This window comes from Aspergillus clavatus, genomic scaffold (genome assembly GCF_000002715.2).
Source record: "Aspergillus clavatus NRRL 1 1099423829805 genomic scaffold, whole genome shotgun sequence".
NCBI lineage: Eukaryota > Fungi > Ascomycota > Eurotiomycetes > Eurotiales > Aspergillaceae > Aspergillus > Aspergillus clavatus.
In genome coordinates this window covers 3746992-3772487 of record NW_001517094.1, presented here as the reverse complement: position 1 = coordinate 3772487, position 25496 = coordinate 3746992, and the positions used below count along the sequence as shown (strand labels likewise).

Sequence of the window (25496 nt, the reverse complement as noted above, 5' to 3'; positions counted from 1 at the left end):
GGCGCCTGGTAAGTTTCTTCTCCTCTCTATTGCAATGACGGTACGACCTCTTTTTCTTCCAACACTAAAAACAAGCCACACATATGCCAATCCGGATCCTCGTCTCGACTAAATCCTAATTTGAAGCCTAATCCTTTGGGACTCTGGGAGCCAGCGTCCATTTTTACCAGCTGTACTGTACTGTACTTAAGAAACCTGCGTATTTGGTCCGCTGTGGCTCGCCGTAGCGGGAACCGTCCCATCCGCAGGAACTAGTTCTGATAGTCACAAATCACAATACACAATTCGTCTCTAGTCTCCGTGTATTATTTTACTGTCCCCTCCCGTGCATTATTAATAATAATTTATTATCATCGCATCTCCCTGAGTTTTCTGACGCGAATAGCCATCTCTTTCATCCATTCTCCCCTTTGGAGCGCGCGGTCTTCCGGTTGATTTTGATCGTTAGATATGGCCAACATCAATGGGAGCTTTGTCTCCCCCTCGGCTGATGCCACTCTCTCGCCCCAGTTCTTTCAGTCCGCCGAGTTCCTCCCAGCCATTCTCAATGGCTTCACCATCTGGAAGGCCTTGGTGACCTTGTTCATCGCCGCTGTTATCTATGACCAGCGTAAGTTGAAGCATTACCCAGCACATCTTCACGCGCCGCGCACAAGATCTCTCTCGCGTTATCGCTGTCCTGGAATCCTGTAACTGATTGAGGCGGTTTCAAATGTAGTGCGTTACTTCTATCTCAAGGGCTCCCTTGTTGGGCCAACCTTCAAGTTGCCGTTCATGGGACCCTTTTTGCAGTCGGTCAATCCCAAATTCCATGAGTACAAAGCCAAATGGGACAGCGGCGAGCTGAGCTGCGTCTCGGTTTTCCACAAGTGAGTACTCCCCGAAACACCACCAATGTAGAAGGAGACGAGTGGTTTGGTTTAGTCCAGGACGCTAATCAGCATTTGAATTTCTTCCTCCAGGTTCGTCGTCATTGCATCCACTCGCGATATGTCTCGGAAGATCTTCAACTCGCCGGCCTATGTCAAGCCCTGTGTCGTTGATGTCGCGCACAAGCTCCTAGGCGCCGACAACTGGGTGTTTCTGGATGGTAAGGACCACGTTGAATTCCGTAAGGGATTGAACGGTCTCTTCACCCGCTCCGCCCTCTCTTGCTACCTCCCCGAGATGGAGGAATGCTACAACCAGTACTACAAGCGCTTCCTGAAGAAGTCCAAGGCCAACCAGTACAAGCCCGAGCCCTGGATGCCCGAGTTCCGTGAGCTAATGTGTGCGGTTTCTTGCCGTACTTTCGTGGGTCACTACATCACCGACGAGGCCGTGCAGAAGATTGCCGATGACTACTACATGATCACCGCTGCGTTGGAGCTGGTCAACTTCCCCTTCATCCTTCCTTTCACCAAGGCCTGGTACGGAAAGAAGGCCTCCGACATGGTCCTGCAGGAATTTTCAAACTGTGCTGCCAAGAGCAAGGCTCGTATGGCTGCTGGCGGAGAGATCTCGTGTATCATGGACGCTTGGGTCAAGTCACAGCTGGATTCTGCGAAATACCGGGAGAAGATCGCGAACGGTGTTCCTCCTGAGGAAGCTGGAAAGCCTTCGCACCTCCTCCGCGATTTCACCGACTACGAGATCGCCCAGACCATTTTCACTTTTCTGTTCGCCTCGCAGGACGCCACCAGCGCGGCTTGCACTTGGTTGTTCCAGCTCATGGCTGATCGCCCTGAAATCCTCGATAAGGTTCGCGAAGAGAATGTGCGCGTGCGCAACGGCGACATCACCGCTCCCTTGTCTATGGATCTCCTCGACCAAATGACCTACACTCGTGCCGTGGTCAAGGAGACGCTGCGCTACCGCCCACCCGTCATCATGGTTCCCTATCTAGTCAAGAAGGACTTCCCCATCACCGACTCCGTCACTGTTGCCAAGGGCTCGATGATCATCCCGTCTGTTTGGCCTGCCACCCACGATCCCGAGGCTTACCCCAACCCCGATTCCTTCGATCCTGACCGCTGGATCACCGGTGACGCCGACAAGCATCCCAAGAACTGGCTGGTCTTCGGCACGGGTCCTCACTATTGCCTGGGGCAGACCTACGCTCAGTTGAATCTGATGGCCATGATTGGCAAGGCCAGTATGGAGATGGATTGGGTCCACACCCCCACTCCCGAATCCGAGGACATCAAGGTGTTCGCCACTATCTTCCCTCAGGTATGATTTTTTTTTCTCGCCCTTTTCCTTTTGAATCTCGATTAACCTGAATCTAGGATGATTGCCATCTGACTTTCCGCCCTCGTGCGTAAGGTTGATTTACTCTGATCCTGAGAGGTCCTACCCGGTCATTTCATTTTCGCCGCCAAATACCATGCAATATTCATCGGTGTTGCGTACTGTGGGCGGCTCCGTGATCCTCGAGCATTGTATTCCTATCCTGGAGATAGAGTGACGGGGACACTTCCTTTCTCACAGTTGTACTATTTTCTTTTCTTCTATCTACCCCCACATACAACAAGACCCTAGGTGTATCAATTGCGGAAGAATGGCGTGGATTGGTATCGGCGGCATTCTTCTTGACGAACTGTGTTTATCCTGAGGCTCAGAAGCAGTCCCAGAGGTATATGATTTGATGCGATTGTTGGAATCGTCTGCGTCGGCCTGACAGCTGAAGCGATGGCATTGTTAGATTATGCCCTCTTATATTAATAGTAATCTTTAGGTTCATCTTCCTATTGTCATGTCTGGTTTTGAGTACCTTAGTATTCGAAGCATGTTTGTTGTAAATAGATTATGTCCATATGTTTAGTCTTTTCGTGGATTTGACTGTCTGTATCTGAATCTTGTGGGTCTATGTTCATGTTCCCCTGGTAGAATATCCTCAGTAGTTGGCATTTGTCCAACTACCCTGTTCATAATAGTCATGAGTAAACTGTTTGCCGTAATATCCTTGCATTTTGACGGCTATAGGTGATATTGTTCAGTAGGCTGATCACTCGTGGAGAGATCCTCAAGCGACGAAAAGGGTATGATATGCTGAGGTTCAAGGATATATATATCGAAGAGCGCATTAGAAACGTCAGCCAAATTAGGCCATTCCAGCTACTGACACAAAACTAAACACATTCAATTAAACATGGGACATCTATCCATGCCATTGATACCCCCACTGATACGACATTCTCACTGCCATCGCTTCGACGCAGGATGGAGTTGATGCCATGCTACAGCCTCGGACAAAAACGGTAGGCGGTCGCACTGCGACAGATTGATAACTGACATCACTGGCCGACTGCCGAGCTTCCATCCCAGAGCCTATACATATACAGACTTGCCTTCACAAAGACACATCCACAAGTACATCCACCGCGGTAAGTCCCAAGCCTGGTTCTGCACTCTACGAAACGCTTGCAGCTCTGCATCTCCCCAGCAGTAACTCCCCCTTCTCAGCGTCGAGAAACCAGTACAACGGGCTAACCGCCCCGCGCAAACCAGGAAAGAAAGAAACAATGGCCTCGATACTCCCCATCCGGCGGCCCTTAGCCACTCTCGCAGCCCGCGCCGCAAAGCAGCCATTCACGACCGGCGCCGTCCTCTCAACCTCTTTCTCTATCCCTAACCTCTCGCCCGCAGCGCCCCGAAGCCTCGCAACATCCCGCGTTCTCCCGCTCCCGCCGAGGCACCTCCGGTCTCAAACCACCAGACTCGCACCGCGCGCTCTCCAGCAGCAATCCATCCGCCGCCAAAGCGACGATGCCAGCCAACAACAACGCCCTTTCCGGAGCTTGAAGTTTGAAGACGTATGTCTCAGCCCCAATCCCAGCACTCTCAAGCAAACCCAACCACAGCATGCTAACCACCTCTGCAAAAAACCTCTAGATCAACGCCGCCCTCCCCGCCGACCCCAGCGCACCGCCCTCCCCACCCGCCACGCCGCAGAAGAAGCTCATCCTCGTCGACGTCCGCGAGCCCGCCGAGCTGATCTCCACAGGCATCATCCCGTCCGCGGTAGCTGTCCCGCTTGCCTCGCAGCCCGACGCGCTCTTCCTCTCGCCGGACGAGTTCGAGACGCGGTTTGGGTTCCCCAAGCCCGCCGCCCACGGGGACGACCAGATCGTCTTCTACTGCAAGGCCGGGGTGAGGGCGCGCACGGCCGCGCAGTTGGCTGTGCAGGCGGGGTATGATGCGGACCGGATCGGCGTTTATGAGGGGAGTTGGTTGGACTGGGCGGATAAGGGAGGGAGGGTGCAGAAGTGGGAGGGGGAGCTTGAGTAATTGGGAGGTTTTTGTTTGGACTGGGGTTTTCGAGTAGGGGTAATCAGATTGAGATTGGGGAGGGTTGTATATGGTTAAGATTTAGATTTGATTTTGTCCAATCTAAATACACCTGCTCAGATTAGAAGCAACAGGAAGCTCTGCCACTGGATATGTGCTATCTGCGCTTACAGGGTCTATCTGGCAGGTAATGTCCAGAGCCCATCAGGACTTCAAAGCATATCTATTGGAAATGGAAGGTTCATTGAAACACCAAAAAAGAGGGGGGAAAAAAAAAGAAACAAAGCATAAACAAAGGCCCAGACCACGCCTTCTTTTCAACCTCATGTCATATACAGGCATATCTTGCTTTTTTTTTGGGTAATCAAAGTCATGGTCATTCTTTCATGTAGGTCTAGCGCTTTTCCTTGAACTTTCCCCAAAAGATCGTCGTGTTCTTTCATGGTCATCAGATCCGGGGAGCCGTTCAACCCCATAACCATATCGAAACATCAAGTGGCAGACCGCTGTACGTGGTCAAATACAAATGCCCCCCTCGTTACACAGAAAACCCCTGCTCTGCCCTCTACGCCGTAGCTGGCACCGTCGCAACAGTATGTTGTGCCACACTGTGGTTGGTAGCCTTGGGCAACCAGGCCCCAGTGACGGCTGTGAGAGGCCAGCAGGCGCCACTCAACAAAGTGGTGAAGCTGATCAAGGAATGTCGAACACGGGCTTGAGCTTCTTGACCAGAGCCCATTCCTCCATCGATACGTCTGACCGGTAGAACTCCTTGAGTGTGTCGATACTGGCACGCGAGATGTGCGAGTACAGTGTGTCCTTCTCTTCGAGCTGACGGCCGTACATGGGCTGGTTGGGTCCTTCGATCTTCACAGCGACAGAGGGCTGACCCTTCTTGCAGACGTTGATAGCCTTGTGATCACGCTCAATGGATACACTATTTTGTAGATGGTTAGCTGAGAGTCGAGGATCATGTAAAGACAACGGATATGAACTTACACTCTGCCAAGATCGATGATCTCCTTAGCACCCGTGGTGGGGTTGGTCTTCACAGCCGCAACAGGCGTGTGCAGTCTCAAGCTACCTTCAACGACATCAAGACCAATGACGATGGGGTCCTTCTTGTTGAAGACGGCAACGGGCCGGAGTACGCAAGGGAAGACAGCGAGGAGCTTGCTCTCCTCCTTTCTCTTCTCGGTCAGCTCGGCCATGTGCTTGGTGAAGTCATCGAACAAATGGTAGATGATGTCTGCCGTGAAGATCTTGACGCCAACTTCTTCGGCGTAAGCCGCGGCTTCCTTATCAACCTTGACGTCGAAGCAGAGCATGACTGCGTACTCCTTGGCCTTCTCCAACATGGTACCGCACATCATCACATCACGCTTGTAGACAGGACCAATGGAGATGTTGGCAACGGGAATCTTGGAAACACGCAAGAACTCGAGCAGGGCCTCGAGGGAACCAAGGGTTGAGGCCTGCACACTGACACCACGCTGATCCCTGGAAACCTTGCTGAGGAGGTTCTCCAGATCGGACATGACCTCTTCCTCGATATCCTCCTCGTCATCGTCAGGGCCGACGACCATCAAACGCGAACCAGCAATGGCATGCTCAAGATCGTTGGCGGCAATCTTAACACCCAGAGCGGCCTTGACCTCCTTGTTATGAACATACTGCGACTTGAGACGAAGTTCCTTAAGAGGAGCGGGCGTCAACAATGCTCGGATATTTGTCGCTATAGGTCCGTTAAGACCGCAAAGCACAACCCGATCACCCTCGCGGAGGATACCGTTCGAAAGAACGACATCAATGGTAGTACCCAGACCTTCAATGATCTTGACTTCAAGGACAGTACACTCAACCTCGGACAGGTACATGAGCGAGTTGGTCATACGCTCCTGGGTCAATGTGGTCAACAGCTTCAACATGTCGGGAATACCTTCGCCGGTGTGGGCCGAAGTGGGGACAAGGGAGACATTGCGAGCCATGGATTTGTTCTCATAGTAAAGCTCGGCGTTGAAACCTTGCTCAGCAAAGAGAACCTTGGTGCGCTCAAGGCGAGTACGGAATTCGTTCTGAACACCCTTGCTCTGCATGGCCAAACTGTCCTGGAAGCCGTTGTTGTCAATCTTCTTCCAGCCGTAAAGACGATCGATCTTGTTCAATGCAACGATGAAAGGGGTCTTGCGGTCCCGAAGCAGTCTCATGGATTCTAGAGTCTGGGGCTCGAGACCGTGCATGATATCAACAACCAGAATGGCGATGTTGCAGAGAGAAGAACCTCTCGAACGCAGGTTGGAGAAAGACTCGTGACCGGGAGTATCGATAACCAGCAGACCGGGAATCTTGAACTCGAACTTGCCGTCCTTGTTGACAACAGCAGTCTTCTGGCGCAGAGCATCAACAGGGAAGTATGTAGCACCGATTTGCTGCGTAATACCACCAGCTTCACCTTCTTGGACGTTCGTCTGACGAATCTTGTCCAGCAGCTTAGTCTTACCAGTATCGACGTGACCCAGAATACAGCAAATGGGAGACCGCAAATTATCCTTTGACCGAGCCGCCAAGGCCTCCTCATGCTGTTTCTTCCTCCGCTCAGCAGCCTCCGCTTTTCTCTGAGCGATGGCTCTTTGCGCGGCGGTCTTCTCCTCGTCATCCGACGAGTCTGTCTCTGAGTCCTCGTCTGAATCTTCCTCCGACTCAGACTCTTCCTCAGCCTTCGCCTTAGCAGCGGCTTCAGTCTTAGCAGCACCATTCGTGGCTGGCTTCTGCTCTGCTTCTTCATCCTCGGAAGGAGCATCCCAGCTGTCCTTCACCTCCTCGGCATCGGCGGCCTTTTCCCAGTCGTCCAGATCGCTCTCTTCGCCGGCAGCAGAGGCGCTGGCGGCGGCGACGGCCTCAGCCTCAGCCTTCGCCTTCTTCTCTTCTTCCTCCTTCTTGCGCCGCTCCTCCTCGGCCTCACGCTGAGCGCGAGCACGAGCAGCGGCAGCCTCAAGATCCTCTTCTTGCTTCTTGGGGCCCTTTCTCTTTCTGTTATCATAAACGGGCTTCTTCTTCTCGGCCTGTTGTTCCTCCAGACCAGCAACCTTGCCCACACCGGCCGCCAGCATTTGCTTCATACGGAGTTCATTGCGCTCCTTCGCTTCTTTCTGGGCCTTTGTGAGCAGCTTTCCTTCTTTTCTGAGCTGCTCCTTCCTCTCCTTCTCCTTCTCCTTCTTCCGTTGGCGAGCCTCCTCTCTCTTCTTCTCTTCCTCAGCCTCGATGCGCAATCTCTCCTCCTCGGCGGCCTGCTCTTCGGCTAGTCGTCGCTCCTCCTCCTCACGCTGTTTCCGAAGCGCCTCCTGCTGCTTCTGAAGGGCAGCCAGGTGGGGAGGAAGCTTCTTCTTCTTGCCGGTCGTCTCAGGAGCGGCGGGAGTAGGTGCGGGGGCAGCAGCAGCAGGGGCCTCCTCTTTCTTCTTCTCAGCCTTGGCGGGCTCGGCCTTGGGTTCGGCTCCCTTCTTCTTCGCGGCCTATACAACGGAGATCACAGATTAGTACTACAGCCAAGACAATCATCAAAGACCCATCAGAGGCAAAGCACATACCTGTTCCTTCTTACGCTGCTTCTCTCTCTCCTTCTTCTCCCTTTCCTTCTCCTTCTTACTCTTCACTCGGAATTCGCCATCGTCTTGAGGCTCGGCAGGAGCCGCCGGTGTGGCCTTCGCAGCCTTCTGGTTCTTCTTTCCGGCGAAAACATCATCTTCGTCGTCAAATGTGCCTTCTTCGGGCTGCTTGCTGGCAAGGTCGACCGCTGCGTCAGCGGCTGGTGTCGCATCCTCGCCCTCAACGAAATCGTTCGTGGGCTTGCCCTTCTTCGCCTTCTTGGTCTTATTCTTCCGCAGAGCAGCGAGCAGACCGCCACCCATGCTCTCTGCCTCCTCGTCGGCAGCCGCAGGAGTCTCCTGGGGCTGATCGACAGCGGGAGCGCTCTCTCCGAGCTCGGCTTCCCAGTCCTCCTCCTGCTTCTTGTTTCCCTTCTTCTTTGGCGCCATTTTCGAGAATAAGATGAGTGAGCGTAGATAAATCTGAAATCATACGTCAGTTAATAAATTGAGTCGTCCGTTGTGATGGCTTTGAACGAGCTGTGGCGGGCACACGAACAGTATTGAACTCTCTCCGTTGCGATATGCGGCAAGTCGGTTAGATCAACAAAGAGGAGTGGCCTGCAGGCTTGGAATCCTGCTCGACGGCGAGTCTGAAAAGAGAGACAGTGAGAGAAAGGTACAGAAACCACTTGAATCCCCCCTCTTTCTGGTGGTATGATAAGACTCGAGCGGGAGCAACGGGGTCGGTTTGCCTTTGGGGAAATACGAATTTTGGGTCGGTTTTGGTGGGGACGAGGTTTATGCGAGCCGAAGTCCGCCAGTTGGTGGCACGACTTGGGAGGAATACCTATTTCTTGCCACCATACCCTTGGTAGAGATATAGCTCAGAATTAAATAGAAAATAGGTGTTTATTGGCCGCATCTTCTTCAAACTCCCCAACATAAGTAGTTAATTACGGATAAGCAGTCGAAAAGTTGTTTTCATGGACTACTTCTAGCACGCTGAATGCACTGGTTGTGACTACTACAAGATAACAGTGTCAACAAAAATCTCCTCACACTTAGAACTCCACATGAAGTGTTCTTTTCAGCCATCTCATGACCTCTTCGATTTGATTTGGGCATTCTCCCAGCAACTCATTGGATAGCTCGGCGAATCGCTCCATGGTGGCCTGTGCTGTACCATTTTCTGGAGATGCCGTATCTTCAAAAGCTTGGGTCATCAACATCTGCGTCAGATAATCCGACCCACGAATGGCGAGGCGGCTTAGTATGTCCCCATCGATATGCATGTGGGAAGGCTGGGGTTCTGCGGCGCCACTGCCTATTGGATTCCGTCTGCGTTTTCGCTTCGGCGTGAAAGGGCATAGAAGGATATCGCGAATGCAAAGACTCTGAAGTAAACGTAGCAGACGCCACTCTTTCTCATTCAAAGTCAGGAATCGGTAGGCTGTACCGTTCATGGCGATGCCGTACAGCACAGGAAATGGGGAAGATAGAGGAGAGGGCTTTGATCCAGTGCTGAGTTTCATGACAGACGAAGCAAGATGGGCCTCGCAGAGCGCCACCGGCATCATCTTGTCGTTCTCTGTGATTCCCCTCTCTGTAAGTACGCTGACTCTGCCACCTCTGCTGCTGGTGATGGTTAGATTGAACTCTCCGCCAAGGTGGAAATGGGACAGTCCATCATGCTTTTGGCGGTCGTAAGCATGAAGCACCATTTTGTCTTCAGAGAATTTGAGCACCATCAGCGATTCCCTTGATGTTGACATGTACACGTATGGCTCATGGCAACTCATGGAAACGGCCGGAGATAGCGTTGAGTATCGTGCTGCCCGAGCACGGCGTGTCTGTGAGAACTTGGGTTCCAAAGGCACGATCTCATGCCCGGTGGAGACCATCAGAGTAAAGTCGCCGTATGGCGCAATCGAGTAGACTGGACCCTCGAACTTGTGGACATACTTCACAGAGCATTCAATCCTAGAAGGATTGGATGGGTTACGAGCTGCTTGCAGGAAGATGACTCGCCCTCGGTCTTGTTGCTGCTTCCTCGCTGTGCCAATGACAATGAAGTGATATTCTTCATCGCCTTTTCTGGGTGTCCATTCCAAGATACAGCTGATCTTCTCTCCAGCCGCCCCACTAGGCCTCCATGCCGGGTTCTCATCCTCCTCGGGCACTTCCGTGGATCTCTCTATCCCACGTTGCGTATCGGGTTCCACGAACTCGATGAAAGGCCGAGTCAGCCGCCGGATAGGGTCAGAATCGGTATCGAGTTCGGTCTGAGTGTAAGCGACAATTAGGCTCTTCAAATGACTGGAATAAGCCAGCCTGTTTGCACTGCCTGGTAGATCAATCCTCCGAGGCACTGTCTTCGCTGCATGGTCCAAAGTACAGATCAGAAGCTGACCATCCGCAATGCAGAACAAGGTGTCGGATACGCCGTCGACATTGGGATCCGTGATCTTCGCCATGGCAAAACTGTCGATGTTACTAGGATGGTAGGCGGGCTACAAAAAGGTCAGACAGTGCCATGGGCCTTCAAAGATAGGCATGCAATCTTACATTGTTTTTATCGGTGATCCAGATCCTCTGTAGGTGTAGATTTGGGTCCAGAAGGCCATCTTCCTCAGGACATGACGCTTGCCAGAAACCATGTCCACAAGTAAGCAAAGCAAAATGGCCCCTGCCTTGTATCTTAACCGAGGTGCTTCCTATCCGGCGCGGGCTCCCTTGTTTCAAACCTATAAAACAATATGTAGATTAGTGGGAAGCTCTGCTATTCAAAGATTCGGGGCCATATACCGATTGGAGATCCCAAATCACAAACGTCTACCGCCATCTCAAAAGGAACGAGGACGCCACTTCTTAGTCCGCATAGGACGGTGTATCTCTGAGAATGTTCTTTGCTTTGAGTGAATATCACTGCCAAACTCTCAATGGCCTTGGACAGATCATCCCCTTCTTGTACTGCAACTGAGGTTTCTGATTCAAGCGTGATTCTTTCTTTGATACTGTAGATCAAGACTTTCCCATTGCCTGTACCTATAAATATAAAAGTAGAGGAGCCCAAAGTCTCAATAGACATACACACCGGCTCATAGGGCAGCTTTGATGGATCTTCCAAGTCGAAAAGTTGGACCTCATCGTCCGAGATACCGGCCCTTTTGGCGTAGAGGTGTACTTCATGTCGCGTCCGCACGGCGGTCACAATGAGCGATGCCGAGCGGTTGATCGCCGCAACAGCAACACTTTGCTCGTCGTCATAGTCAAAACGAGTTTTAAGTGTCGATCCGCTCACTGTTTCAAGAAGGATTGCCTTCTCGGTTACCTGTACGATGACACCCGAGCTGGTGCAACCGGCAGCCAACGTTTGGGCACTGAATTCCAGCCCGGAATCTGCCTCGTCAATGGCGCACATTTCTTCCCCGAAATCAGAAGGCAGATAAAGAAGAATGGAGGAAACAGGGTCGGAGAATAGGATGAAGACGCCACCGCCTACTTCGTTAGACATCGTCCAGATATCTCTCGTGCTTGTCAGTTCTTCCAAAGAGACAACCAATCCAATCTGTGCCTCCAGGCCGTGCCGAAGCTCAACTATGGCGCCTCGAGCGAATGGAGATGCGGAACAAACAAATACCCTATCACTGGCAGCTTCAGAGGCCGACGGATCCCGACTACCGCTCACAACGACCGAGTCTGTGACTGGGGTCCAATTAATGAATTTCTGGACACACCTTGGATGGTCCCGAGCCTTCTGAACAAAAAGACCGCCGTCTCCCGTAGTTCCAGCGGTTAAAAGAAGATCACCACCCTCGTGGCCGATATCTAAAATATCGAACGCGGCATCGACGTCGCAACAAAGTCGTCCCAAATGTGCTTGATTCTCCAGTTCACCTTCGTTGCCAATTCCCAAGTAGAAGACTCTGCCATCTTCTCTACAGAGGTAGATATCGTCATGTCTCTGGTTGTATAGCCAATTGCGTAGTGGTCTTGCCCAGCGTGTCCAGAGGGGTGCTTTCTGGGATTCGCGGTCAGGGGCAGGCAGAGGATATCGGCTAGGCTGTCTTCGAGGATCCAGCCTATTTTTATAGACAGCCATTGAAGTCGTTGTGATAAGCATGAATGAGGATGTCTTCGTCAATGGGATCAACATTGTTGGTAGCCTGTCCTCAAGTGGCAATACTCTCCTGGTCATCCTTGGAGAAGCTTGTCGTATTGTCTCATCCGCGTGCCATTCGTAGCAGATGGCGTGTGTCATCTGTTCGTGCGAGACCAACAGCAGTAGGATTATTTTGTTACCGTCTTCAGATTTCGGGTACAAGAATTCCATGAACATGATATCACCGTCGACGCGAAAGAAGCGTTCCTGTGAAAATAGTCCTAGTTAGAACCCTCGATTCCCAATCAGATCATGGAACGACCTGCGTACCTCTGCAATGGGGTCCAGTCGACCAGAAACCATTTGGGATTGGAGACCTGGTGGCTTTCTCAACATAAATATTCCGAAATAATCAGCCGAAGCACTGACTGCTACAGCGCGTGAACTGTTGAACGTTTAGACAATCATTCTCATGGGGTAAATTGTAAATCTTACCGCGGTTCCACAGCGATGTTGCGGCCGAATCTCTCGAATGTACTGACATCATTTGGTAGCGGTCGATGGTGATGGATGAATTGGCCGCTTGTGGTTGAATAATAAATGAACACTAATTCCCTCGATGCAAGACTTAGAACTAGTATCTGTGGGGGCAGTTCTTGCCGTGGATCTAGATTTGTAGGCGCAGTCGCGTTGTGGGCAGCCAGCTTCATCTGAGCTTCCCACGGCAATTCCGTGCTCACGTTGATCACCTTTGCAGCCATAATGTAGGCATCAAAGTCTGATTTTGAATTGACATCCTCCAAGTGGACGCCCGACAGTGCTTCTTTGATTTGTATGTGTCTCTCGCCAACAAACACGACATCATTCTGGTACTTGCTTCTCAGGCGTGCTGGAAGTACCCATTGGATGATTGGGCTGGAAACAAGAGTCTGGGAGAGCAGCCCAATTACTGGTTTTGTACCAAAAGGGTCTGGTTGCTCTATCACCATGTCTTCTGAGGCATATTGATTTCTGGTTTGCCCACGCTCACCAGATGCAATTGTTGGCTGGCCATCAAAGCTGTGAGGAAACAATGGAAGGGACATGGTGGCTTAAAGACACCTTCGACGCAGCCGACAGTCTTGCTTGGAACAAGATAATGACGACTAAAGACACAGAATGACGAGTTTTGAATAAAGATTTAAAACTCAAATAGATGTCTATGTTCACACGCCGAAGAAGCCTCACAACCATGTCTCATTTTGATTTCACCAAGGGAATAGGGTTGAGCAGTCAAATGAATACTTCTGCAGCCTGCTGACCAAGCAGCAATCTTGGCCGTATGACAGAAGTGTGGATGAATAAACGAGTGCAAATATCATGTAATAAGCATGTATCTTGTATAGCGAGGAGTGAGAATGTTGCCTTGAGCGCGGAAAGGAATAAATCAACAGATCGATGGTACTTACAACCTGCAATACTTCGCGAGATGAGCTTGAGCTGCGGAGTACTATGTCTTTAGCACGCCTTGCTTCAGACTTTTCATTCCCGAGGAATGCTGTAATCGTGAATTGGGTGATGCCCGAAGCAATGAGCTGGCTTTCATCAATTATTTTGCCGAACAGCGATCAAGCGATCAATATCCTGCTCTATGCCCCTCTGTTGCAGTAGTTGCACCACCACTTTGCGGCCTGGACAAAGCGAAGTGGTGTATTTCCCCTTCCGATAGCTAAACAAAAGGTTTAGCCACAGTATCCTTAAATCCTATCAAATTTCGATACTTTTCAGGATAAAATAATCCGAAAATCCCATGAACTGATGGTCTGCTCCTTCCATCTCGGCGGGAATTGTTTCCTTTGCATCTCTGGGCGGTGGATGGACCAGTCAAATCACGAGACGTCCGCGGATGCTGGCCTGAGGCCTCAAACAGCTGCCATTGCTGGCAGCGCAATAACTCCATCATCATCATCGAGCACGGTTCATGTCTGTGTTGGCCATCATTGGTTGGGATGATCAGATTACTGCAAAAAGCACCAAAATCGCTGATTTGAGGTCCTTACTTATTTCAATAATTTGGATACAATTTCCCGTTTATGCAAGACTGGTGGTTCGTCGCAAGTTGGACATAGATCTTCTGTGGATTTTTCCAACGGTCAACTAGAGTTTTTTTTTTTTGTATTTCAATCCTCGCTTCTCATCCTATGGTCAAGTAAAGCCTGGTGATTTGATACGCGTTTGATTGACCTGTCGTCGAGCAGAAATGGGTGGTTCTTCGAGGAATCCGCCAAACGACTCCTTGGGGGAAAAGCAACAGGCGTCTCCTGTGAATTCATCTGCACAAACATTAGACTCTCAGAGTGAGAGTGCTCCTCACAAAACGGAGAAAGAAGAAGCTATCCGCAGGGCATGCGACTTGCGCGACTTTGATGGTTTGGTTTCATATGCGACCTCAGAAGGTGGCTTTCTGAATGATGATTTAAGACGATTAGCTTGTAAGTCAATCTCCTCATGCTCAGAGAGGCATATGAGTAATATTTCCCTAGGGCCTATTCTTCTTCGATGTGATACGGATGTAGAAGACTCGGAGTTCGTGTCTTGGGAAGACCTTCCGTCGCATAAGGACGAGGACCAGGTCCAACTCGATGTGAACCGTTCATTTGTATATTACCCTCAGTGTACGTGTCTGAAACTCAGAAGCCCAAGGTTTAATCATTTACCTGTCTCCAGGCGCCGAGGATGAGTTGTCCTCGAAGAAGGACGAATTATCGGTCCTCATAAGGAAAGGACTCCGGAAGTACCCCATGCTTTGCTACTTTCAGGGGTATCATGATATCGTACAGGTTCTGTTGCTGGTGCTCGGTGGACAGCAGGCGGTTCCTGCCGTGACGCAGATATCTCTGTTTAGAATCAGAGATTATATGTTACCGTCTCTCTCGCCTGCATTGAAGCACTTGCAGCTTATTCCAGCAATCATCGAGAAGGCCGATCCTGCCTTACGAGAGCACCTTGCAGAGATTCGACCATTCTTTGCGCTTGCAGCAACCCTTACATTATATGCCCATGACATCCAGGAATATAGTGACATAGCACGGCTTTTTGATTTCCTACTGGCGACAGAACCCGTCATATCCATCTACTTATTCGCAGCGATTATACTGTCACGCGAAAAGGAGCTACTGGAAATACCTGTCGATGAACCTGAAATGTTACATTTCACTCTCTCGAAATTGCCCCAACCTCTGAATCTTGATGGGCTGATATCGCATGCTATGCAGCTCTTCAATGAATATCCCCCGGAGTCTTTGCCGTTCGGCGCGTGGAAGAAGATTTCCCAGAACAGTGTTCTCAAGTCCTCACGGGATCCCTTTGCAACGCAAACCAGAGAAGAAGCCGTTAGGCTTTTTGAGAAGCAAACGCGAGAACTGCAAAATGAGGAGTTGAAAGAGAAAGCCCTCGCTTTCTTGTGGTCTAATAGAAGGACAATCGGTTCGGTAGTGGTTACCATTTTCATTGGTGCTGTGTCCATCTGGATCAAGAGAAAGGGCTTCGACACCCCCGTCTGGGCGTCTCTCGCTCGATTCAAATCGGCTCTTCATCGATATGGCTGGCTTTGATGGAATGGATGTTACTTTCTCTTGAGTAGTCCAGGAGAAGCAAGTCATCAACTGTTGATGCAAATGTATTAGTATAGCTTATGCAACAATTTATGAAGGATCATCAAAATTATATGATCATTATTAGAAGACCTGTTCATGATTACTTCAAAGTACGGATACGGAGTACGGAATCGATATCTTGACAGTTTAGACGAGTCGCCAACTCGGTGGGCATTTGGCATACGTACTGCTTTCTCCACATGTGTGGCTGGTGCGTGGCTTTCCATCCAACGCCCTGACAGCTGATGTGTACTCTACTTTCCACCACTCTCTCGCTTTGGAATCAACAACAGTTCGATCAACAGACACAGAAGACCCAACATGGCGAATCAGGGCTACGATGTGGTCGTAGACGTTGATGCAGAGGTAATCACCCATCGAGATACTTGCTCTCAAGCGAATGCTTTATCTGATGCTGCTTCAGGGCGACCTCGGGCATACCGACCTCCAAGAGGACCTTGAATTTCACCCATCCAGTAAGCCAATTCCTTCCAACACAGATTCCAGTTACTGATTGTCATTCCTCTCAACTACCCAGACTTTGAAAACGACCAACGAAACGCAAAAGCCCAGCAAGACTCCACCCCTTTCCTCGGCGGAGGCTCCTCCCGCGCCCGCGACAGGTCGCCGGGCGGTACACCCACCAAACACGCCTGGTGGTCCATCCACTACTACTCGCAGTTCTTCGATGTTGACACGAACGAGGTGCTCCGGCGCTGCCTCGCGACACTATACCCGCGCAGCAACTTCCTCGACGTCCTGGAAGGCAACGCCGATCTCTACGGGCCGTTCTGGATCGCAACGACGGTGGTGGTGATCCTGTTCCTGACAGGCACTATCTCGCAGTGGATGTCAAACAGGGGCGAAAAGCACTTCGAGTACGACTTCACCCTGCTGTCGGGGGCCGCGGGCTTGATCTACGGATACACGGGCATCATCCCCATCGCGCTGTGGGGTGCGCTGCGCTGGTTCGGCAGCTCCACCGCGGACTTGATTGAGTGCTGGGCCTTGTATGGATACTCGAACCTGGTCTGGATTGCTGTTGCGCTGGTGAGCTGGAGTCCGCTGACAGCGCTCAACTGGGCGCTTGTTGGCGTGGGCTTCGGTTGGACTGTCGTCTTCCTGCTGAGGAACTTGTATCCTGTGCTGAGTGCGACGGATGCGAAGACGAGCAAGATTCTCTTGATCCTGGTCATTGTTCTCCATGCGGGCTTGGCGATTGCCATCAAGATCCTGTTCTTTGCGTACGTCTGACATCTTCCTTGATTGAATGTCTTTAATCATTGCTAATGTTGTTGCAGGCACGGAAGCCCTGTTTCCAAGAAGAACAAGGACAAGGACGACGACCATCATGACTAGTGGCGGATCTTGTGTTGCGAAGATGGATGCGATGGATATACAAATGTTTTCAAGTTTCACCAACGGCCGAGGCACGCTGACTTGCTCAGGAAGCAACCACGTCATTCGTCCCTGCGTTTACTGCTTTCACTCTTTCTCTGATGAACACGCACATGTATCTGTATAACAGCAATCTAACGTCATGAGAGCAAGATTGAATTTTTACAGCTGTTTTGATTGCAACTTCTTCCGAGAGGAGTCAACTAATAACATTTGACTTTGGCTATAATGTATCGTCATCTTAACGCCTTTTAAAACCTCCCATGCTGCAATCGAGTCGTAGCTTTGAGCATTTCTTCCCCCAGCAACGCAGAAAAACCGTAACAAGATAGAAATCGTTTACTTGAGCTTCTTCTTGGGGCGGAGCTGGTTGGTGTGACCGCACTTCTTCTTACGGCAGTTGGTGGCACGAGGAGGAAGACGGGCCTATTCAAGACATCCAGTTAGCAGCGTATCCAGCGACCGTGACCCAACACTGTTCATAAATGCCGTCTTCACAAATATGTCGATGCGGGATTCGGATGGAGAGGCTAGACGTACGTAGCACTTGCGGCAGATGGACTTCTCGCAGTTGTACTTGGAGGCGAGAGCCTTGAGCGAGGGCTCGATGATACCACCACGGAGACGGAGGACGAGGTGGAGGGTGGACTCCTGTAAGAGTGAAAAGCGACCCATCAGCAAAACATATCCCATGCGACAACCATGCCAATCCTTTCATGGACGATCCTCCTCTTCGCGATAGCTCTCGTGCCGGAGGATCCGGATAATTCCCATCAACTCCAGCAACGAGGAAACCGCACGCTTCATGCGGCAAGTTCTCACTTTCCGCATCACCGAATCTCAATCCAAATGTCGTCCGATAAGGAATTCGCGTACCTTCTGGATGTTGTAGTCGCTCAGGGTGCGGCCATCCTCAAGCTGCTTGCCGGCGAAGATCAGGCGCTGCTGGTCAGGGGGGATGCCCTCCTTGTCCTGGATCTTGGCCTTGACGTTGTCGATGGTGTCGCTCGACTCGACGTCGAGGGTAATGGTCTTACCCGTCAGGGTCTTGACGAAACTATTAACCGAAACTTGTCAGTCATGGCCATTTTCTCTCCTGCATGGGTGTTCGTATTCTCTCGCGTGTATCGCGTCGGTAGATTCGGGGGCCTGGCAAAGGAGTCTCCGGATGGTGCGGTTCAAGGGTTTAAAAGACCTACATCTGCACTGTAAAATCGCAGAAAAAAATGCATGTTAGCTGATGAACTCGTGGATTAAATAGACAGCGTGTAATAACACGATGGTCAACATACTGGTTGCGATTTTTCGTTGTTGCTGGCTGACGATCGCTGAATACGCAGGCGTAGAATGCAATGTCAATTTGAGGATTTCTCGCTTAGCAATGGGTGGACTGATTTGGTGATACCCTAAGCCCTAGCTTCTGGTTTTGTCATCGCCACTCTTGGCCGCCGCCGGCAGGTGCCACTTTCCCTTTTCGGGACCTTCTCCGCATTTCCATACATAGAACTTTCTCAGCCACTTCGGTCTTTGATATCTTGGGTTTCCATGATCCTCATTAATATCAAGATCGAGGATCTAGGATGGACACGGCCTGCTCCTAGTATGATATCGTCTTCCACTATGAATACTCTCTTGCTTTAAAATCCGCCCTAATATAACCTGACCATGCATTGGGAATAGCAACCGTCTAATTTGTCGACAGCTGAACGTTGTCGCTCTTTGAGTACTAGTTACTACTGTATAGTAAAGGTTATATAACATGACTGTCTGCTAAACGACACATTTGTCATTGTTCGTCACTCGAGTCAGACATGTCTTGGGCCCCAATCGCCTCCATATCATCTGTGCTTGCGTCGTCATTTATATCCATCTCCATTGAATCTCCGTGGTACTCGGTCCTCCTCTGATCATCCAACCATCGGGAGAGCTTGGCCTCGGTTTGTGATACGGCCCTGACGAGTGTAGATAATGAGATTCCTGCCACCTTGGCAGCAGTTTCGTAGAAGGACCTTGCCGTCTCTGGCAGGTCTGACTCGGTCCGGTAGCGGGGATAGAAAGATCCTGGACGAGCGACATCAGATTCAAGATCCGGTATAGCTTTTCTGGGTTTCAGTTGGCGAATGACTGTCTGTAACATCGTGTGCATAGCTTCATGATCATCTTCCACTGAAAAAATAGGCTGGCTTTGCGAGGCAGTCGGACCAATTGGGAAGAAGTCTGCCAACGGATTTGAGACTGGAGATAAAGATTAGAACACTGTGCAAATGCTGGTTTCGACGACGCTCCTTACTTTTGCTGTGGTCCAGCCAGCTGTTCTCATACCAATCCATATATTCATCCAGCTGAGCCGGTGACATGTTGAAAACATCTTTCTCGGTGATCAATATCTCATTTCCTTTCCCAATACGTCCTCCAACCGTCTCTCGGCTATCAAAATGTCTTTGGACCTGTGACCAGAGCTCCCAATCGAGCACCTGTGCACTGGGTTCCCGTACCGACACAGGGTATCTCTTGATGTCGTCAAATGGAAAGAATAGTTTAGTAGAAATGACAACGAGGGTGATAATTTGTACCTCAGGCAGGTGAAGCGGCCGTCTTTTGCCCAGTATACTTGCTGGAAATTCAAACTTAAAGCCTAGGAGGCTTTGTATCCTCTTGACGGCGGGATATATCTCGACTAAGGATATTCAGTCAATTGGCTGTCCAGCATCCAGGGCATAATTAAACCTATACATACCTGGAAGCGCAAGGCGCCTGATATAGCGATATAGTAGAGCCGGTGTGTTTAGAGGGGGAAGCTGAACACCAAATTTTATGCGGTATAGCAATGATAGTTCAAGTGTGGCTTTGTGAAGATGTTCCGCCTTGATCAGTCTCTATCATATGGTCAGTAATCGCAAAAGCTAGGGCTGAAGTAATCGGCTCACAGTAGTTTCCAGCAGAGAGAGATACTCTTGCGGTAGCTTATCTCTCATCTCCCGCGGAATCGACCTGAGGACCCTGATAAAAGGAACATCTTCTCGCATGATCATTCTGCAGGGGAAAAAAAGATTTACATCAGATGAGACTCGTCAATTTCGTTGAAACTGAGTATTTGTTACCGATGTAGTTCTCCAACAGTGACCGGAAGCCTCATCAGCAGGCAACCGAGATAGCAGAGTCCAATTGTGTCAATTAATCGAGGCCATTGAGTAGCCCTCCCACTGGGTCTATAAGCATCCTCTTGTTTGTCGAAGGACGCGGCAGGCTGAGAACTGAAGAGTTCAGGTTCTCTATCACTCTCTGCAGAGACATTGAGCCGATCCGATAGACTCTCTAACCGAAGAGCCCACAGATCACGGACGATACTCTGCGCATCAGGAGTTAGATACCAGTATCTACATGGACAATCGGGTATGCTGTAGTTGCAGGGTACCTCAAGCTGCACCGGAAACCCTCGGCTCTGAACCAAGGCATGACATTGTTTCCAGAGTATCAGCTGGTAGATCTGTAAGAAAAGAGTATGCGCCTGGCGCCCACGGTACGCTGGTGCGATCGTTAGCAATACTCCGACCACTCAGGATATATAGCGATTCCCGATGCATACTCTTTTGGCCCTTTTCGGCGACAGCTTTCTTCACACGGCTGGTCTTGCCCTGTGTCCCAAAATCTTCGGGGTCTTCCTCGATTTGTAAACCCTGTACAGGGGAATTAATCAACCGGAAACAGAAATCTTTCGCGTGATACTATGCAAGAGAAAATAGGGCGGGGGGTTGGGGTAGGTTGACTTGACTGTACCTCTTGCTGATGACCCCGCCGGCAAAACCAGAGACCATTGTCAAGGTAATATCGAGTCTCACGGCACCCTTCCTGCCCACAGACCCCTCGGGTGGTGTACTCCATCTCGAACAGCTGTGTTCATTCTTGGATGGGGAGATGAAGCGGAAAGGTGGATGACATGTTGACAGGAGTTTGGTTCGGGTCGCAAATCGTTGATTGAGAGAATTTTGACGCCTCATATTTCGGGATCCAAGTACTTACCGTCAACTGGACAAGTACCTCTCTTTCCCATGTCACGTCGAACCTGATACAGCCCGACGATCCAATATCTACTTTATCTCTCTACACACTATGCAAAGATACCATGATTAGCAGCCAAAAAATCTCCGTCCTACAGTCCACATAGATGTCTAGTCAGACAAACGGAAAACCGAAAATCTACGAGTATGAAATAGCTCAAAATTAGACATGTAATTCTTGTTTTTTTATTTTGATCGTCAGACTATCGTTAAATTGAACCGTTTCCGGGTGGGCGCACATTGTGTCGTCAATTTAAAAGCAATTCCTTTTGCTGATGCGGCGTACATCCAAGGCTAGATTGGCGGACTCGAGTCAAGCAACAGACATGCCATAAATCGCCCAAAAGGTCGCATCATCCACACACTAAAGGACATACATGAAAGGAGACCTTGAGATACACAATGGCCGACGGAGCAGAAAGAGATCCATGAAAATTGTGATCATTTATTTGGGGGCCTCCTTGACATCCATGGCGGCCTGCTCGCCCATGGCAGTGAGGATGGAGACGTCTAGAAGGAAATCAAAATTAGAATCAGACTCGTCACGTGATGAAGGTTTGGGTCGGTCACTTACTGCAGTCCTTCTCCTCCTCACGGAACATGCGGACGATCTTCTCGCCGATCTCGTTGTCGGGGAGCTTGACATCGTCCTTGGTGGCACCGTTCTCGTCCATCAGGGAAAGGAAGCCATCGTCGGTAACATCGAGCTGGACCGGATTAGTATCTTAGTCACAGGGAGTACACTCCGTCTTCCACCGGGTACTTACGAGCTGGTAGTCACGACGGCTGACGTTGGGGACGTCCATGTTGTGGGTGGAGGGAGAGAGATCCTCGAGCTTCTTGCCGGTGAAGATATCGATGGCGACCATGTGGACCTTGGCGTGACCGTGCTTGCCGGTCTTGGAGGTGGACATGTCGACGATCTTGCAGGGACGGCCCTTGATGACAACGTGACCGTTCTTTCTCAGAGCGGAACACTGCATGGGGAAAGTCGCGGACGCACCAGCGTCGGCAGACTCGAAGGTATCATGGTGCTGAACAGAATAGAGCGTCAGTACAGATTACCAAAATAGACTTCGATGGCAGATAGTATCGGTCGATGCCTGTATCACTCTGGGTTGAGCGATGGAGCAGACGAGGGGGGACATTTGGGATGGATGCGGGGCTTGCATCGAAACCCAGCAACGCAGCGAAAAGTACTTCGAGTTGAGTGTATCGGGAGGGAGGATGGAACATACCTCGTCAGCCATTGTGAATGTGTGGGAGGAGAGTGGAAAATAGGGATTAATGAAAGTATAGCAGGAGGACCCTGGGATGGATTTTCTTTCGAATTAGGAAGAGGGAGATAGGGGGGAGGGAGAAAAAAAGTTCAGAGAGGGTTGGAGGAGACAGACGGGCGAAAAAAGAAATCGCCAAATCGCCTGCGAAAAAAGGCAGTTTTGTTGTGGCGGGGTTTTGCTGTCGCTAGCGCCCAAACGGGCCTAGTCTCGGAGAAACCACATCTGTGGTCCGCCGCGCCGACCGTAGCATCTCGACCTGGGAGAGCTGGAGTATACTGTACCTAGTAGGCTAGTAGTAGGCTAGTAGCAACAGGACAACAGGACAACAGGCCAACAGGGCATCTCTTGGCCACATCCAGGTCAGAATTATGATGTGGGATTGAGAGTCGTACTTTGCTGTTTGGTTGCTGCATTGTCCCCGATTCTGTTGTCTCCAGAAGATCCGTCAATGCGTTTGGTACAGAGAGCGAGCTCGCCCAGGTACCATTGGCATACTTCCAGATAGCGTGACGTCCCTCGATCGACTTCAATGAGATCTGTGAGCTGTTTACCACAAGCACGATCCCTCGTGCTGATTCTTCAATATGTGGCTGGACCGCATCTCGGGTCATTCCATCCCATCGGGCGCTCCGTTTGATAGTCGCAGTAATTCACCAGCTCCTCGGAGATCGCCCTCTTACCTGTCTCCTGCTCCCTCGAGCCATCGTCCCGGTCCTAATCGGCAGGGCTCCTCTTTATCGTTACTGCTGACACCGAGCGACTCGACTACATCCCTTTCGGCAACCGCACGTGAGGGTAATGGGTCAGTTCTCAAACAAGGCGCGGCTGCAAGGTCCCGCCCGTCTGACGTAGCTGATCCGCTCGAGGTGTTGCAGAGTATAATTGGAAAGCAGAAGGGGGGCACGCTGGAGACTGCTGCTGCTACATCGGTATCGCCGCAATCAGGAAAACCTCCGACGCTGGTTGAATCAATAGATTTCGGAGGCCTCAGTCTGGAGGAGTTCGCATCCCAAGTAGACGAGCCACGCACGACATCCTCAACCGAAGTCAGTGCCCAGACAATCCAGCAATTTGAGAAGGAAAGAGATAAATTCCAGGATCTACACTCTGCTATCACGAGCTGTGACGATGTCTCCAAGTCAGTTGAGGTGTATCTGAGTGATTTCCAGAGCGAGCTTGGTGCCGTTTCTGCTGAGATTGAGACACTCCAGACCCGATCTGTACAACTGACTGCGATGCTGGAAAATCGGCGCAATGTAGAGCAACTTCTTGGCCCTGCCGTGGAGGAGATTAGCATCTCACCGCGAGCTGTTCGGCTGATCGCCGAGGGACCCATTGATGAGAACTGGGTCAAGGCCTTGAGTGAGATCGAGGCGCGCACAGCAAGTATAGAAGCAAAGGTTTCTAGCGGTGGTAGCACGAAATCAATCGAAGACGTACGCCCATTATTGAGCGATATCAAAGACAGAGTTAGTGAACCACTGCCAGCACCAGGCCGTCGTCCCATTGCTGATAACTTGTGCTGCAGGCAATAGAAAGAATCAGGGACTATCTGGTGTCTCAAATCCGAGCGCTCCGCTCCCCGAACATCAACGCCCAAATTCTACAACAGCAACGCCTGGTCAGATTCAAGGACATCTATAGCTACATCTCTCGAGCTCACCCGCAACTTACGGGAGAAATCACACAGGCATATATTAACACCATGCGATGGTATTACCTTTCGCATTTTACACGCTACTTGCAAGCTCTCGAGAAGATCAAAGTCTACCCAAGCGATCGAAATGATATACTCGGAGGGGACCCTTCTGCGCAGAAATCAGGTGGGCCACCCCTTGTTCATTGGGTACGGTTTCGACCGGGGCTAAATATTGTACAGGGCATATCATCACCGGCCGCTCCGGCTCAGCAGCACACGATCCGTTTTCTCTTGGCAGGAGGATTGACATCCTGCGAACCAGCAACCACATGGCCATGTCGGCATATCTGGCCGAGGAGGATAAGTCGTTCCATGGAATCGAAGTTCCTTTCCGTAACTTCAACCTTGCTTTGGTGGACAATATCTCCGCCGAGTATTCTTTCATGACCGAGATGTTTTCGACATTGTCCTTTCATCAGATCTCTCGCAAGGCGGTTGAGATCTTCGAACCAGTCTTTGCAGTCGGTCAGAATCTGACCAAGCAGCTGATCGAGAATTCGACGGACTCGCTGGGAGTCTTGATCTGCGTGCGATTGAACCAACATGCGGCCTTTGAGCTGCAACGGCGGAAGGTGCCAGTGGCCGATTCCTACGTCAACGGGACCAACATGCAGCTATGGCCGAGATTCCAGGTGATCATGGATCTTCACCGCGAGTCCCTGAAACGGGTAGCTTCCAACACGGGTCGAAGTGCTGTTTCTGCGTTGTCGTTAGCAGGTGGCGATGACTTGACCAAATCGTCTGCACCGCACTTCCTTACACAACGATTCGGCCAGCTCGTGCATGGCATTCTGGTTCTTAGCAGCGACGCCGGGGATGACGAGCCAGTCTCGAACAGCTTGAAACGGCTGACCTCCGAATTCGACAATCTCTTGACCAAATTGAGTCGGAGTGGCGGAGACGCGAAGAGGAGGGAGCGATTCCTATTTAATAATTATTCTTTGGTCCTGACCATCATTAGTGTAAGTGCCTTGATCCCCTCACCGCCATATTGCCGATAACTGACATCGACGTAGGATACCCAAGGCAAGATGGCCACCGAGCAAAAAGAGGTATGTAACCATTCAGAGTCTTGTCTACCTTCTATCAGGGATCTTGCTGAATACTGACTTGCCCCCAGCACTTGGATGAGATGCTCAAGAACGTCGGAAAACGAGGCTAGCTTTTCCGAATTCGATGCAGATGTGACATAGAGAATTGGCTGTACATTATTCCCATTAGCGATTCATATTCATGCTGATACCATTCTTTTGACTTGGAAGAATCATGTAATCATCTCGGCTTCCCCAGCTGGATATAATATAACCTGCGACCGTAAGGTGTTCTCATACTAGCACCGGGAGCAGTAACACTCTGATAGATCACTCGAATTGCAAAGCCTAGCTGTCTCGTTATATGAAGCAATCAAGATCTGACACGGCGTTCTTATCTCGGCGTTATCGGCCATCGGCTCCAGCACCGACGCTCATAT

At 50.7% G+C, this 25496-nt stretch overlaps 10 protein-coding genes across 10 annotated transcripts, besides 3 other annotated features; 5 read left to right on the top strand and 5 right to left on the bottom strand.

The window, feature by feature from the left end:
- Positions 1 to 450: 450 nt before the first annotated feature.
- On the top strand, positions 451 to 2303 carry erg5 (C-22 sterol desaturase erg5; the record flags this gene model as incomplete). The annotated part of the gene is made up of 4 exons (XM_001269756.1): positions 451 to 610; positions 719 to 869; positions 963 to 2211; positions 2268 to 2303. The coding sequence occupies 4 exons, from the start codon at positions 451 to 453 to the stop codon at positions 2301 to 2303; spliced, it is 1596 nt and encodes a 531-aa protein (XP_001269757.1).
- A 1200-nt stretch (positions 2304 to 3503) lies between these two features.
- Positions 3504 to 4269, top strand: ACLA_030630 (rhodanese-like domain-containing protein; the record flags this gene model as incomplete). The annotated part of the gene is made up of 2 exons (XM_001269755.1): positions 3504 to 3794; positions 3874 to 4269. The coding sequence occupies 2 exons, from the start codon at positions 3504 to 3506 to the stop codon at positions 4267 to 4269; spliced, it is 687 nt and encodes a 228-aa protein (XP_001269756.1).
- Positions 4270 to 4962: 693 nt separating this feature from the next.
- ACLA_030620 (putative mitochondrial translation initiation factor IF-2) lies at positions 4963 to 8300 on the bottom strand (the record flags this gene model as incomplete). The annotated part of the gene is made up of 3 exons (XM_001269754.1): positions 4963 to 5206; positions 5269 to 7778; positions 7854 to 8300. The coding sequence occupies 3 exons, from the start codon at positions 8298 to 8300 to the stop codon at positions 4963 to 4965; spliced, it is 3201 nt and encodes a 1066-aa protein (XP_001269755.1).
- Positions 7458 to 7486: a microsatellite.
- Positions 8301 to 8914: 614 nt separating the features above from the next.
- On the bottom strand, positions 8915 to 13040 carry thtA (the record flags this gene model as incomplete). Its single annotated transcript, XM_001269753.1, has 5 exons — positions 8915 to 10363; positions 10419 to 10597; positions 10659 to 12222; positions 12286 to 12400; positions 12451 to 13040. The coding sequence occupies 5 exons, from the start codon at positions 13038 to 13040 to the stop codon at positions 8915 to 8917; spliced, it is 3897 nt and encodes a 1298-aa protein (XP_001269754.1).
- Positions 13041 to 14194: 1154 nt separating this feature from the next.
- On the top strand, positions 14195 to 15548 carry ACLA_030600 (TBC domain-containing protein; the record flags this gene model as incomplete). The annotated part of the gene is made up of 3 exons (XM_001269752.1): positions 14195 to 14426; positions 14478 to 14609; positions 14662 to 15548. The coding sequence occupies 3 exons, from the start codon at positions 14195 to 14197 to the stop codon at positions 15546 to 15548; spliced, it is 1251 nt and encodes a 416-aa protein (XP_001269753.1).
- A 363-nt stretch (positions 15549 to 15911) lies between these two features.
- Positions 15912 to 16949, top strand: ACLA_030590 (Yip1 family protein; the record flags this gene model as incomplete). Its single annotated transcript, XM_001269751.1, has 4 exons — positions 15912 to 15956; positions 16015 to 16066; positions 16129 to 16834; positions 16892 to 16949. 4 exons carry the CDS (start codon positions 15912 to 15914, stop codon positions 16947 to 16949), a joined length of 861 nt encoding a protein of 286 aa, XP_001269752.1.
- A 378-nt stretch (positions 16950 to 17327) lies between these two features.
- Positions 17328 to 18220, bottom strand: ACLA_030580 (ubiquitin-60S ribosomal protein L40 fusion protein; the record flags this gene model as incomplete). The annotated part of the gene is made up of 4 exons (XM_001269750.1): positions 17328 to 17414; positions 17529 to 17639; positions 17865 to 18035; positions 18188 to 18220. The coding sequence occupies 4 exons, from the start codon at positions 18218 to 18220 to the stop codon at positions 17328 to 17330; spliced, it is 402 nt and encodes a 133-aa protein (XP_001269751.1).
- Positions 18221 to 18774: 554 nt separating this feature from the next.
- On the bottom strand, positions 18775 to 20870 carry ACLA_030570 (TFIIB-type zinc finger domain-containing protein; the record flags this gene model as incomplete). Its single annotated transcript, XM_001269749.1, has 7 exons — positions 18775 to 19154; positions 19279 to 19665; positions 19726 to 19864; positions 19916 to 20021; positions 20090 to 20475; positions 20597 to 20650; positions 20766 to 20870. The coding sequence occupies 7 exons, from the start codon at positions 20868 to 20870 to the stop codon at positions 18775 to 18777; spliced, it is 1557 nt and encodes a 518-aa protein (XP_001269750.1).
- A 621-nt stretch (positions 20871 to 21491) lies between these two features.
- ACLA_030560 (Eukaryotic translation initiation factor eIF-5A) lies at positions 21492 to 22296 on the bottom strand (the record flags this gene model as incomplete). Its single annotated transcript, XM_001269748.1, has 4 exons — positions 21492 to 21556; positions 21621 to 21753; positions 21814 to 22080; positions 22285 to 22296. The coding sequence occupies 4 exons, from the start codon at positions 22294 to 22296 to the stop codon at positions 21492 to 21494; spliced, it is 477 nt and encodes a 158-aa protein (XP_001269749.1).
- A 313-nt stretch (positions 22297 to 22609) lies between these two features.
- Positions 22610 to 22633: a microsatellite.
- A 1-nt stretch (position 22634) lies between these two features.
- Positions 22635 to 22664: a microsatellite.
- Positions 22665 to 22910: 246 nt separating this feature from the next.
- On the top strand, positions 22911 to 25187 carry ACLA_030550 (putative GARP complex subunit (Sac2); the record flags this gene model as incomplete). Its single annotated transcript, XM_001269747.1, has 5 exons — positions 22911 to 23795; positions 23855 to 24149; positions 24206 to 24987; positions 25042 to 25077; positions 25146 to 25187. 5 exons carry the CDS (start codon positions 22911 to 22913, stop codon positions 25185 to 25187), a joined length of 2040 nt encoding a protein of 679 aa, XP_001269748.1.
- Positions 25188 to 25496: the final 309 nt, after the last annotated feature.